Raw genomic sequence first — 14,496 nt, forward strand, 5'->3', positions numbered from 1 at the left:
CTAAGAAAAAAAAGAAGATGGCCCTAGTGCTTAGGCCCCTATAGCTGTGTGAGAGACCCAGAAGAAGCTCATGGCTCCTGCCTTCGGATCGGCCCAGCTCCAGCCATTGCAGCCATTTAGGAAGTGAACCAGTAGATGGAAAACTTTTCTGCCTCTCCCTCTCCCTCTCTGTAACTCCACCTCCCAAATAAATAAAATAATAAGTAAATAAATAAAATCTTTTTTAAAAAAGTTCTGAATTAAATTATATTGCAAATGTGGTGAAATTGAATTCAAATTGAAAATATATGATATTATTGCAGATGTAATTATTGCATCTCATTTAAGAAATTGAACACAAACATGTGACAGTCTTAACATAAACTGAGAATTTTGAAACTGGATGCCTCTAAGCTTCTTTAAACTGAGTGTTTAAATAAGATTTCCGGAAAATCTTGTGTAGGATGTTACTGCAGGTTACATAGTCCCAAGGTCTAGGGAGTAAGCTACTGGATTGGGAGAGACCAAGAGTGCTGTTAAAGGGAGACAGAGAAAATGACTGAAGAAACAGTGAAGCTCACTGTGAAAAATTACAGGATTTTACAGATGATGCGGAAAGATACCTGCAGAGAGTGATGGGAGGCACAACAGGGGCCAATATGAGGAATGCGTGGGAAACAGCATATCTATGGACAATAGGGATAACTTGGAGCAAATAAATTGTGTTACAATTTCTTACAGTGAATGAGAAAGAATGTTTATTTTGCCACTACTGAAAGACTAACAAGTCAGAATGGGTAATGTAAAAACAATTACTTTAATTAATGTTATGTAAATAATTATTACTAAACTAAAAACTCAGTACAATTGGAAATAAAAATACACAGAATTAGGATGAAGATAATAAGGTGTGATAGCTTTGATGTTACACACGTTCATAAAAAGTGAAGATTATATTAAGAATGCATGAATGAAAGTATTTTTAGTAAAAAAGGAAGAAATGAAAATTAATTAGTTTCATGCTTCTCAATGGTGATGGCAAAAATCCTCACAGTAATTAATCTCAACTAATACTGTCATTAATAGAACAATCTAAAACCTTACGTGGGCTTAATAAAGAGAAGTGAGTAATGAGGTAGACCATAATACTCTGTTAATATAGTGGTATATTTCATAAATTAATTAGTAAATTATCATTTCCTTAGTTTCAAATCTAAGAAGTTACATTGTAAAATTAAGTTTGTAGGAGTCAGACCTTGGTTACATGATCAGAGAAGAAAATAAACAAATATACACATATGTGCATATAAACAGATCCTTTTACACATTCCAAGAGAGCAGATGAGTTCTCTCTATGAGAGGTGTCTTTGTAATAGATGAGATACAACTAAGTTCTTGAACTTTCTATATATATTTAGTTAGTATTCCATATTGATGCATTTGTTAGATGTTACAAGAACAAACAATAATAAACTAATTCCTCTCACAGAGGTTAAAGTCTTATTTCAAATAGTATTATAGACTTTTTCAATAAAAATCCTTTTTAGAAGATTGCTTTTAAAATCTGTTTATTTCTTTTTTCTTTATATGACAGGTAGAGTTATAGACACAGAGAGAGAGACAGAGACAAAGGTCTTCGTTCCGTTGGTTCACCCCCAAGTGGCCGCTACGGCCAGCGCTGCACCGATCTGAAGCCAGGAGCCAGTGCCTCTTCCTGGTCTCCCATGCGGGTGCAACGGCCCAAGCACCTGGGCCATCCTCCACTGCTTTTCTGGGCCACAGCAGAGAGCTGGAAGAGGAGCAACTGGCGCCCATATGGGATGCCAGCGCCACAAGCGGAGGATTAACCAAGTGAGCCATGGCGCCTGCCAAAATCGGTTTATTTCTTTACCTTTTGTTAATTTGAAGAAAAGGGAACAGAGCCTGAGAGACCTTTCAACCACTAGCTCTTTCCTATGAAAGCCACAACAGTTAGGGCTGACCTGAGCCAATACCAGGAGTCTGGAACTCCATCCAAGTCTGCCCTGTGTGTGGTAGAGACCCAGATACTTCACCCACACCGGCTGCCTCCCAGGGTGCACATTAGAAGGGAACTGGACCAAAGCAGAGCAGGGACTAGAAACTAGGCACTCTGATATGGACTGAGGATATCCCAAGCAGTGTTTTAACTTCTGTGCCAAATGCCATCCCCAAATTAACCTTTAGTTTCTTTCAAAACATTTTTTTAAACATGATACACTAACTCAATAATTCATACACAATAAGGATGGTATGACACAATGCATCTTTTCCAATAGTCAATTTGTAACAATCCCTGAGTGTTCATTAAACCAAGTTTATGTTAAAGTCTTTTTGAAGGCAAAAGTTCTCACACACATACACACAGTTTCTCTCTATAACAATATAAGCCTAAAAGTAATTTTGTGTGTCTTAGGGATGTGAGAATACACATTCACACATACACACACACACAAACACAAATAAATATGTATATTCATGTTCTTCGAGGTATAATACCAGCATTAGTGATCCATGTATCCATATACACAAATAAATATAGATACACATATACATACACACATCATACCTAAAAATGTATCAAGTCTTTGAACTAAGAGATACACTATAGTCATTCAGAATTTAAATTTCGTTGTTGGGATAGGCAGCCTACCCCACTTAATGAGCAGCTCACCTTTTTTGTGACAGATACTCACAGACTAACAATGGGGTTCTGTTCCAATAAACTTATCAAAAGTTTGAAAATATTCTGATTTAAAAGATTATTTCATACACCTAATCTCGCTAACATCATAGCTTAGCTTAGTCTACCACACACATGCTCAGAACACTTACGGTAGCCTACAGCTGTGAAAAATCATCTAACAAAAAGACTATTTTATAATAAACTGTCAATGTGTCCTTTGACTTGCTGAATGCCTGATTTTGAAAATATATGCAATACAGTTCTGTGTAGCATATGGGTGGTTTACTTTGTGATCACACTGCTGAATGGAAGATGATGTCATACCACATATCATAGCATAGAAAAAGATCAGGTTCAAAATTTGAATGACAATTTCTGAATGTACATTGCTTTTGCAACATTGTATAGTAGAAAGATGGAAATTGCAACCATCACAAATCTAAGATATTCTGCATTCAATATGTCTGAAATATTAATGATAAAAAATTGTTGTGACAAGGTGACTCCCTGTTACCAAGAGATCTCTGCTTATGCTATGTGATGTCAGTTGACCCCATTAGTGTCTGCATGGAAATGACTTCAGTCTTTTATTATTCTCACTTGTAGCTAATGTTTGATCATTTTTGTTTATTTTGTGCTCTTTGCTCTCAGTTAATTCGTTGTCATCTCTAGGTGTTAGTAAAGCTCTAGGTTATGACTTCTCACTATTCTAATTTTCTATTCTCGATTTGCCAACAGCTGAGAAAACGAATGCACATGTCTAGGACTGAATAGTTTATGGGCTGAAAAGACTTCCTAGTGCAGTGATTCAGGGCTCCACTAAAGAAATAAAATAATAATTCACTCCATCCCCAATTTTCAGCGCTCTTAGTTCTCATTCTTTGACTGTCATGTCTTTGAAGTGTACTATTAATGTTTTTAATTGTTGGAATGCTCAATCCCCAGATGTTTCTTTTTAATTATAACCTGCCTTGATTTGTCATGGAAAACATTTTCTTTTGAAGACTCTCAAAAGAGCATTTTTCACATCTTTGTTCCTCAGGCTGTAGATCAGTGGATTTAGCATTGGAATGACAATGGTGTAGAATACTGATGCCACTTGTGCCTGATTCAGGGATGATGTGTTATCCGGCTGCAGATATGTGAAGATCAAGGACCCATAGAAGATAGTCACACCCATGAGGTGGGAGGCACAGGTGGAGAAGGCTTTCTGCCTGCCTGCCGCAGACTGGATCTTCAGGATGGCTATGATGATGGCAATGTATGTAATTGTGATGATCAAGAGAGAACTAAGAAGGGTGAACCCGGCTAAAACAAAGATCACCATTTCTGTGTCGAATTCCTCTACACAGGACAGAGCCAAAAGAGCTGTAGTGTCACAGAAAAAATGATTGATGCTGGAGTCACAGAATGCCAAGTGGCTGATCACACAGATGGAAATTAGTGAATTCGTGAAACCTACTATATAGGGCAGTACGCCCAGCCAGTTGCACACTTTGGGAGACATAACTACAGAATATAATAAGGGATTACAGATTGCTACATAGCGATCATAGGCCATTGATCCCAGAAGAAAACATTCACTGCACACCAGACCGACAAAGAAGTACATCTGAACAAAGCAGCCTACAAAGGAGATGGATTTTTGGTTGGATTGGAGGTTGACTAGTGCCTCGGGTGTTACAGTCGAGGAATAACATATGTCAATGAATGCTAAATTGCTAAGGAAAAAGTACATAGGTGTGTGAAGCTGAGAGTCAGCTCTGATTAACAGAATTAGTCCCAGGTTCCCCAATATAGTGAACAGATAGATGAAGAGAAATGTCAGGAAAAGACTGACTTGTAATTCAGGGTGATCTGCAAATCCAGAGAGGATGAAGGCAGTCAACTCGGTGAGATTTTTCCCAGTCAGATACATCAACTGCAAACTTTGAATTTCCTGCTAAATAAGCAATGACAAAAGTCAGAGAAAGATTCAAGTTCAAAGAGCAAATAACCAATCAACTTAGATTCTAATAATTAATAATGACAGATGGAAATAAATCTATAAAATCTTCAAGTTAGCTGCAAATGTATACGATCTATTTATAAAACTGACAACACTAATAAAAATTCCCAAGTTTCCAAGTTGATAACTGTATAGAATTGGTAGCACTCTAAAAAAATTCTTTTGCAATGATTTTCTGAGACCTCCTGAGATTTTTAGTCCTCTGTCTCAGTCTATTATGAGACCCAAAATTATCCACCTAGTAACATATAATTTGGAGAAATGAAATTTAATGATACCTTTATGTTACAATCTTTTTTTCTTAACATTTCACAGCTAGTTTTCAGTGCTATTTGAGGTCCTTAATAAAATCTAGATGAACACAACTAATATTTCCTTAGATTCAAAATAGCTTTGCTAGATTGTGATGAAAAGAAAGGAAAAATGAAATCTGAAGCACCCTGCTTATATTACATATCAATGCTAAAATTCCATATGATGTGTCTCCTGTGACATACCCTTTCTGTCTATCACTGAACTAGGACCACTTGAGGATCTTAATCTATATTACAATTCAATTCTTACCATGCTTATGTTTATAAAATATGATGTTTCCAACGAAAAGCACATAGGGCATCAGGTGATCAACAGTTCATTATTGAGCTAATTTTTTAAGTCGATGACAAAAAGAGTAAGCTAAACGTTTAAAACAGGAATGAAATTCTAAGATGATCTCACTGACATGGGAGGATTCTTTTCCTAATCCAATTGACAAAAAAAGAAAAAAGAAAAGTGAAACTGGTTTTCAGAAATCTAACAGAGTAACTGAACAGAATTTCATGTTATATCAACAATACTTATTAATTGAATTTGATATATGCTCACACATATTCTTTCTTTTTCATTTAATAAACATGTGTTCATTGAAAACATATGGCCTTGCATATTACTAAAGAAACTTCTCTAAGGCCTAATGGAAGTTGCAAGATATTAAAAGAAACAATTATTCAATGCGAGAAGCACACACACACACAAGAGTGATGAAAGAAGAGGTTTCTGTGATAGACTTACCTGGGATTCAGTCCTGCAAAATAATCCCCCTTGCCTTTCTGCTATAATATAATAGCTTCTTTTACAACCAACTGATTATTAAGTTATTATTTTTGCCTGACCTAATTCTGAATCCCATGAATTATCAAAATAATGGCTTCGATTTTTATTTTTTTTTGCTTCTGCTGCTTCTATTGTATTTGTTATTTAGCATAGAGCATCCTTTGCTATATAATGTAGGCTTATAAATAATATGAAGTTAATAAAATTATCGTGGTTTTGATGATAGCCCTGGGTGTTGTATGCATTATTTTCCATTTACAGGATACCAACAAGGATAAAACATGCAAAGATAATTTTATGCCAATAAGGCATATAAATGCCTTATTGAGAATTAAAAGTCTATACTATTAGTGTATCTCTTAGGGAGTCCAATGAAAAAGGGTTTTCTTCTGAAATCCGGTGTATTAAACAGTCCACTTATGCAAGCATCCTATCCTCAAACCTTTAAATTTACCTCATATAGGAATTGCTCAATTAGCATCTTTGATCTCTTGAGAGTTGTATTTTAATTGTACCCCAAGGTCCATTCCCAATTTGTCTGGGATACATCTCCAAAGGAAGTAAACAGAAATGCATACTCCTCACTATTGTGAGTTTTTGAAACATTTGTATGTTACCAGTAGACTTGTCCATGAAACTTTTTCTAAAATATCACAGTATCATAACAAAGTGAAACACATGATCTAGACAATCTGAGATAAACTCTGCCTTGTACTTTCAGATTGATCACCCAGCAAGGAGATGTGAGCTTTCCTACTCACTGTCTTCATGCTGTTACTATGTGTGAAATTATGTTAACAAATTATGCATCATATTTAAAACAAGAATTCTGTGGTCTTTTGAAAAATATTTACTTATTTATTTGAAAGGCAGAGTTACAGAGCCAGAGGCAAAGACAGAGAGAGAGAGAGAGAGAGAGGACTTCCACCCACTGCTTCACTCCCCAAATGGCCACAACACTGGAGCTGCACCACTCCAAAGCCAGGAGCCAAGAGCTTCTTCCATGTCTCCCACATGGATGCAGGGGCCTAAGGACTTGGGCCATCTTCTACTGCTTTCCCAGGCCATAGCAGAGAGCAGGGGCAGAAATTGAGCAGCTGGGACTGAATGCCAACACTACATGCCAGCTCCCTGTGATTTTTTTTTTAATTGACTATGCCCAATGGTGTATTCACTAAATTATTGAGTGAGAATAAAAAAAGCCTTCTAAAAAAAGAACAAAACCTTTGAACCAAAAGTCAAACTGCATGGCTGAATTTGCATTATAATTATTTAAAAAATCTATTTAGTTGTTTGAAACATCTTCCTGGGATTCACCTATATAGAGATTCCCACTTATCAAAAGTCTGTTGTTAGCCACCAACAGATTGCCTCGTTGTTGGAATTACGTGCAGAAAGTACTGTAAAATTTTCTATCTCATACTAAAATCCTCAGTCACAAAAAGGCATCACTAATCATTGTCCATCTGACTTGAATCTCCTGAGCAGTTTTTGTCTCCTGTGACATCTCATTAGATCAGTACATTGAGTCTAAATGTGTTTGCATGTACCTTTGAGTAGTTATTACATTGTCAAACCATATTTGGTTGATTGTCAATTGCATTTGTTTAAAATTTTGCACTGCATTGAACCCTACAAAAATATGATCCCTTCATTAATACAGCATTCTAAGTTGTTTTCAATTCAATATTTTTCTGTGAGATATGTTTTTTCTTATTTTTGTAGTTTTCACCTAAAAAATAACTTAAGTTGGAGCATTTTGAACACGGAACACTCATTACTGTATATGTGTGTGTGTATGTAAATATATGTGTGTGTAATCACAAATCTTAACCTTATAATATGAACATTCTCAAACACACACATTCATATATTTTCAGCATTCCACTACTAACAGACTTTGGTTTGAAACAAAAACAAACACATATCTTCAGATTGCATGTGGATCTATAAAAAACAAGAAATCACATTTACTTATGTATTGTAAAGCTAGATCTAACTAATTTGGTTCCCAGAAAAGATAAAATATCTAGTCAATAACTAGCTTATCTCAAATTTCAGAAACGTCTGAAGCAAACTTCACAAAAATATTATTGACCATACTTGTTGATTCTAGAAAAACTATCGTTGGGACATAAAATCTTGTAGATCTGAGAAGTTAGTTTTTGTTGCCCGTTTATAATTTAATTTAAAACTGTTGGGAATATTCACCCTAACAGTTTACAAGTTAAATAAGAATTATTTGAAGACAATTTTATACTCAGCCATTTTGATTATGTTTCTAAACAGCAAAAGCCCATGTGCTATCATTTCATACTTTATATGTGAGTTCATATGATTTTTTCCATGATTTTGGCCCAATAAACGTATTTTCAAATCAATTGATTAATTAAATCAAAATAGAAACCCAGTTCCTCGAATTGTCTCTCATGAGATCATTTAATAATTTCTAGAAAGAGGAGCATGATCACAGATTCTATCTTCATTATTTTCACATTTTTTATTTTGACTCATTCCCTCATCCTTATTATTCTATATATTCATTACTCCAGTATATTAGAATATAACAGACTTAATAGCAAAAACAAATAACAAAATTAATTCAACAATTGCATTGATGAATCTAGTTCTATACACATGTTTTGTAAAGTATTTTGTAAGAATGTGTTTTATATACATGATGGATACTACTCAACCATAAAAAAGAATGAAACTTTGTATTTTGCTACAAAATGAATGCAAATAAAAACCATTATGTATAGTGAAATAAACCAGTTCCAAGAAGACAAATATATGTTTTCCCTGCTCTGTGGTAACTAGTAGAATTAAAAAATTGTAATGTATATGAGCAAAATTGGCATTTTGAAATTTACTTAATTTTTTGGCCCTTGTCACTACTGTTGAGGAACTGTGGATTTATTTCCTTTTAATGTATGCTCAATTCTATACTTAGTAGAAGGTCAATTTATTAGTATAAAATAAACTGAAAGTATGTTATTCCAAAAATTATGAAAATAAAAAATGAAGGAGGAGGGAAGGTGAGAGTATGGGTGGAAGGGTGGGGCAGGAAGTATCATTCTGCTCCTAAATGTGTAAATTAAATACATGAAATTTTCTCACCTTATAAAATTAAAATTTAGGGGCCAGCACTGTGGCGCAGTGGGTTAACAACCTGGCCTGAAGTGCCAGCATCACATATGGGCGCCAGTTCTAGTCCCAGCTGCTCCTCTTCTGATCCAGCTCTCTGCTTTGGCCTGGGAAAGCAGTAGATGATGGCTCATGCTTGGGCCCCTGCACCCGCATGGGAGACTTGGATTAAGCTCATGGATCCTTGCTTCAGATCGGTGCATCTCCAGTGTTGCGGCCAATTGGGGAGTGAACCATCAATGAAATCTCTCTCTCTCTCTCTCTCTCTCTCTCTCTCTGTTTCTCTCTCTTCTCTCTCTCTCTGCCTCACCTCTCTCTGTAATTCTGACTTTCAAATAAATTAATCTTTAAAAAATTAAAAATTTATTAATGAGAGTGGGAATAGGAGAGGGAGAAGATGTATAATTTGGGACATGCTCAATCAGACTTGCCTCAAATGGTGGAGTTGGAAAAGTGACAGGGGATTCCAATACAATCCTTTCAAGGTTGCATGTACCAATGCCATCTCACTAGTCCAAGTGATCAATTTCAATTCACAATTGATCACACTGATAGATCTAAGAGTCAAAGGGATCACACAAACAAGACTAATGTCTGCTAATACTAACTGATAGAATCAAAAAGGGAGAGAACGATCCATCATGGGAAGCTGGATACACAGCAGACTCATAGAATGGCAGATGTCCTAAACAGTACTCTGGCCTCAGAATCAGCCCTTAAGGCATTCGGATCTGGCTGAAGAGCCCATGAGAGTATTTCAGGCATGGAAAGCCAAGATACTCTGGGAAAAAAAAAAAAAAAAAAAAACCTAAATGAAAGATCTCTGCGAGTGAGATCCCAGTGGAAAGAACGGGGCCATCAAAGAAGGAGGTACCTTTCTCTGAAGGGAGGAGAGAACTTCCACTTTGACTATGACCCTGTCGGAATAAGATCAGAGTCGGTGAACCCTAAAGGCTTCCATAGCCTTGGCAACTCATGACTAGAGCCTAGGGAGATTACTGACGCCATAAACAAGAGTGTCAAATTGTTAAGTCAACAGGAGTCATTGTGTACTTACTTCTCATGTGGGATCTGTCCTTAAAGTGTTGTCCAATGTGAAGTAATGCTATAACTAGTACTGAAACAGTATTTTACACTTTGTGTTTCTGTGTGGGTGCAAACTGATGAAATCTTTACTTAGTATATACAGAATCGATCTTCTGTATATAAAGATAATTGAAAATGAATCTTGATGTGAATGGAATGGGAGAGGGAGCAGGAGATGGGAGGGGTGCGAGTGGGAGGAAAATTATGGTGGGGGGGCATTGTGATCCATAAACTGTACTTTGGAAATTTATATTTACTAAATAAAAAAATCAAAAAAAATTATTAATGAATTTTCAGTGAAATAACATAAAATAAAGTGATCTCCCAAGAGAAAAGATGAGCAACAGAAGAGGAATAAATGAAAACAACATAAAAAATAAATGTTTATATAGTTTTCCCAAATAATTTTATTATTAGGAATCTTTGAGATGACATCAATTTAGAAATGGAGATATTTTATACACAGTAACCTCCTTATTCACAGCAGAATCATTCCAAGACCCCTAGTGGATGCCAAAAATCAGGCACTGCTGAACACTATGTATACAATATTTTCCCCTATGCATATGACAAAATTTAATTGATAAATTGTATACAGTAAGAGATTAATACATAGAATAAAATAGAATAATATAGTATGATATAAGGTAAGTGAATGATATCTCTTAGCTTCTGGGATTCTAACCATGGGAAGTAAGTGAAGCCATGCATAGGACTCTGATATATAAACTTTGTCAATTTGCTGTAAAGTACTTTGTCACAGGTAAATCTCCAAAGTATCTAATGTTAGGAGATGGATAATTTGGTAGACTCAATGAATATTAAAATTTTAGTGTGTGGTGGGGAGATATAATTTAGAAAGTTTTTGGACATATCCTGGGTGGTTGGGTCCAAGTTCTCATTTTCAATGCTATAAAATAGTATGAAGAAGACAAGGCCAGCATAGGAGGAAGATTTTTTTACAAGCAAAGTGAAAGCACACTCAGGATGAAGCATAGGGAGAGGTTCGGTCCATGCGTTGTGGATACATCCCTTTATATGAACTGGAGGCACTGAGGTCTGGGTTGCAGTTTAATTGAATATACAAAAAGGGAAGAGTTTGAGGTGGGGTTTGGGTACCACCCATTTCTTTGCCCATTTTTGGACATCTCAGAAGTGTCATAGCATCATGTTCATGGAGTGGATGTCTCTATTCTGATCATCTTAGTCTAATGGCTTTGTAATGAGTTCAAGGTCGTTTCAGGGACATGGATTGTTGTCACGCTGGTTCCTTTCAGAGCTGCTGGTTTCCACTGCATGGAGGGTGTGTCTGATGCACTAATGAGACTACAGGGAGGGACCAGTGTCCTCAGTTCCTCCTAGCTGGCCACCTGCCTGCTTACTTCAATCATGTCCTAAAGTCTCCCTTCTTAAACAATGATTGTGCTTTTGAAAGCTTGGTTATAACAGAAACAGTCCTGATTTACGTTTTTGCAAACTCATGCATTATGGTGTTGATATGTGGTCAAAATATTGGGTGATGAGATTATTCTAGAAAAAATCTAAACTGTACAGAAACAATGAAATGCACTTTTGATAATATTGTTACAGATTTGTTTAATAAATTCAATTGTCAAGCAATAAGAAAAAAAAAAGACTGTAGACTTGAAGTTGTGATTTATAGCTATGAATTCACAATTATTTTATTTGTTAAATATATCATCATCTTCACAAACTCAAAAGCATTGTTCACTACATATTGCAAATTTGTCATTTAGCAAAGCTGTGTATTCTAATTCTGGGATAGCAGTTGTTCTGAATTGAGTTTGTAATGCCCTTCTATGTGAACAGAAATCAACACTACTTGTATCGACGGGTGAACATAAGCAATATGAAGGCCTAAGAACCATTTTTCTAAAAAATAGTGGTTTTACATTTTCAAACTTCTTTACTATTTTATGAACATTTACTGAAGGATGGCTTTTTAAGGAATCCCCATATGCTCTAATGGGAAACAATGTCTTTCCACTGCTATTTTGGTATTTCTGTCAACTGGCAGAAGTGAAGTTGACTGCGGAATTACTTTTTAATCAAATATTTAAATGTTCCCTGTTCCTGGCAATGATGGAATACATATACATGCAGGAAATTCTATTTGTTGATGTGAAATGACAAGGATGACAATGTACAAGCGTATGAGTCACAGTGTATTTGAATCAAGCTCTTAAATTTTAGCGTTGTCTCATCTTTGTTTTAAAAAGTGCTCTTTATGCACTTGGTGGAGAGAGAGATAGATAGAGAGAGGCAGTGGGAGAGAGAGAGAGAGCGAGCCGAGGAAGAAACAGAGAGAGAGAGAGAGAGAGAGAAAGAGAGAGAGAGATACAGTGGTTCACCCCCCCAAGTGCCTGCAATGGGTGGGACTGGGCCAGGCTAGCCAGGTAAATGTTTAAATATTGAACTGAGCCAGGAATACCATTGTGGTCTCCTACATGGGTGACAGAAACCCAATTATTTGAATTCTGACCAACTTCCTCTCAGATGCTCTTAGAAGAAGCTGGATCAAAACCTAGAGAAGCCAGAAATGGATCCAGACACTGCAGTATGAGATACAGGTGTTCTAAACAATGGTTCAGTTGTTGCGCCAGAACACCTGCCCTTATCTCTACTGATACTTAGTCTCCTCCTCTATAAAGTGGTTCATACTTGGAGAGCTATAAGGAGAAGAACATTAAGTTCACTCTGTAACCAATTCTCCTCCAAAGGTGTTTATTGTGAGTGTTGTAGCTTTGTTTTATTGTGTACCTGCTAGTTCAAAGCAAAAATTGCATTTTTATTATTAACTCACAGAAAATTATGTCAAATTATGACATGGGAAGTTTGATTTTGCAAACTCGTAATTTGGGACCTGAAGGGATCAGAATCATAGCAAATGGAATAAAAATTATGTTTTATTGAAGATTTTTGAGATTCAGCAGATGCAGATGCTCTATCAGGTCTTCCTTTATATGGCTAAAGAAAGAAACCCCTGAGAATTAAACTGCTGTCATCCCCCACTTGAGAATGTTTCCTATCAGGAGGAACAAAGAGATCTCTAACACCTCACAAAACAAACAAGATTAGAAGTCCCGGTTTCCTTTATAAACTCATTTGTTCTTCCTATAAAAGCCTTTTGCCCAACTCCCTTTCCTGCTTCAATGTGGATAGATAAGCCTCTATACCTAAATGTTCAGCTAGCCATTTCTTCTGTGTGTTCTTGTCCACAGGAATAAACTGAAGTCTTTTGTCCTGTTAATCATTCTTTTGTAGTTCTCAGGCTCCTCCCAGCCAGACCTAAAAGTTTTCTCTGTGTAAACATGAGCAAATATTTCTGGACATACATGCATGCACCTGAACTCACACAGATGAGTCTCTAAAACCCAATGATGAATACATTCTTGCATGTAAGCTGCTCTTAAAATACCTCTCCCCACCACTCTCTCATAGGAGTACGTTGTGTTCAACAACATACCTGGTTGCGACAACAGCAAATGTCCTTTAAAAGTTCCTGCTTAAAAATTCATGTTCCCTGAGCAAGTATTTTTCTCTTAATAATTCTTATCATAGCTTCTTTGGCTTCTCTGTTTCTCATGCTGTATATCAGAAGATTCAGTATTGGCAGCAAAAGGGTATAAAACATGGAGAGGATTTTGGCTGTATCCTGTGGGTAGCTAGAGCTGGTTCCCAGATAAGTGAATATCACTGTTCCATAGAAGAGGGTCACTACTGTGAGGTGGGATGCACATGTGGATAAGGCTTTACATCTGCCTCTAGCAGAATGCATCTTCAGGACCGCGAGAAGGATTCCCAAGTAGGAACTAATCACTATCGAGAAGGTAGACACTGATGTTGCTCCAGAGAGGACAATAAATAGAAGCTGACTGTGTTGAGTGTCAGAACAGGAGAGTTGAAAGAGCAATGGAATATCACAAAAATAATGGTTAATGATGTTGGGCCCACAGAAAGACAGATGGAGCAAGCTGCTTAGGTGGGTGACTGAACTGGCACAGCCTAGCAGGTAGGAGGCAGTCACCAAGCAAATGCTGATCTTGGGGGTCATGAGGCCTTTGTAGAGAAGTGGATGACAGATGGCAAGGTACCGATCATACGCCATGGCAGACAGAAGAAAGCACTCAGTGGTCAGGAACATGTTGACAAAGGAATACTGAAGGAGGCAACCGTGGTAGGAGATGACATTCTCTCCTGTGATGTCATTCATCAACATTTTAGGAATAAAGACCGATGAATAGCAGAAATCCAAGAAAGCCAAGTGGCTAAGGAAAAAGTACTGGGGCAAATGCAGCTGGGCACTAGCTAGGATTATTGAGATAACCCAAACATTGCCCACCACAGTAAGGAGATAGATTAGAAGAAAAAGCACAAAAAGTACCATATTAAGCTTGGGATTATCAGTCAGCCCAAGGAGAATGAATTCAGTTACCATACTGTCATTTCTGTGATCCAT

The 14,496-nt window shown here is 36.7% G+C and overlaps 2 protein-coding genes across 2 annotated transcripts; both read right to left on the minus strand.

Annotated features, from left to right (window-relative positions):
- Positions 1-2,875: 2,875 nt before the first annotated feature.
- Positions 2,876-4,601, minus strand: LOC133763647 (olfactory receptor 8I2). Its single transcript, XM_062197443.1, has 2 exons — positions 3,674-4,601; positions 2,876-2,916 (listed from the first exon to the last, which is right to left on the minus strand). The coding sequence occupies exons 1-2, from the start codon at positions 4,599-4,601 to the stop codon at positions 2,876-2,878; spliced, it is 969 nt and encodes a 322-aa protein (XP_062053427.1).
- Positions 4,602-13,551: 8,950 nt separating this feature from the next.
- Positions 13,552-14,496, minus strand: LOC133763648 (olfactory receptor 5J3-like). The gene has a single exon (XM_062197444.1). The coding sequence runs from the start codon at positions 14,494-14,496 to the stop codon at positions 13,552-13,554; it is 945 nt and encodes a 314-aa protein (XP_062053428.1).

The sequence above is a fragment of the Lepus europaeus genome, chromosome 7, assembly GCF_033115175.1.
Source record: "Lepus europaeus isolate LE1 chromosome 7, mLepTim1.pri, whole genome shotgun sequence".
In the NCBI taxonomy this organism is placed as follows: domain Eukaryota; kingdom Metazoa; phylum Chordata; class Mammalia; order Lagomorpha; family Leporidae; genus Lepus; species Lepus europaeus.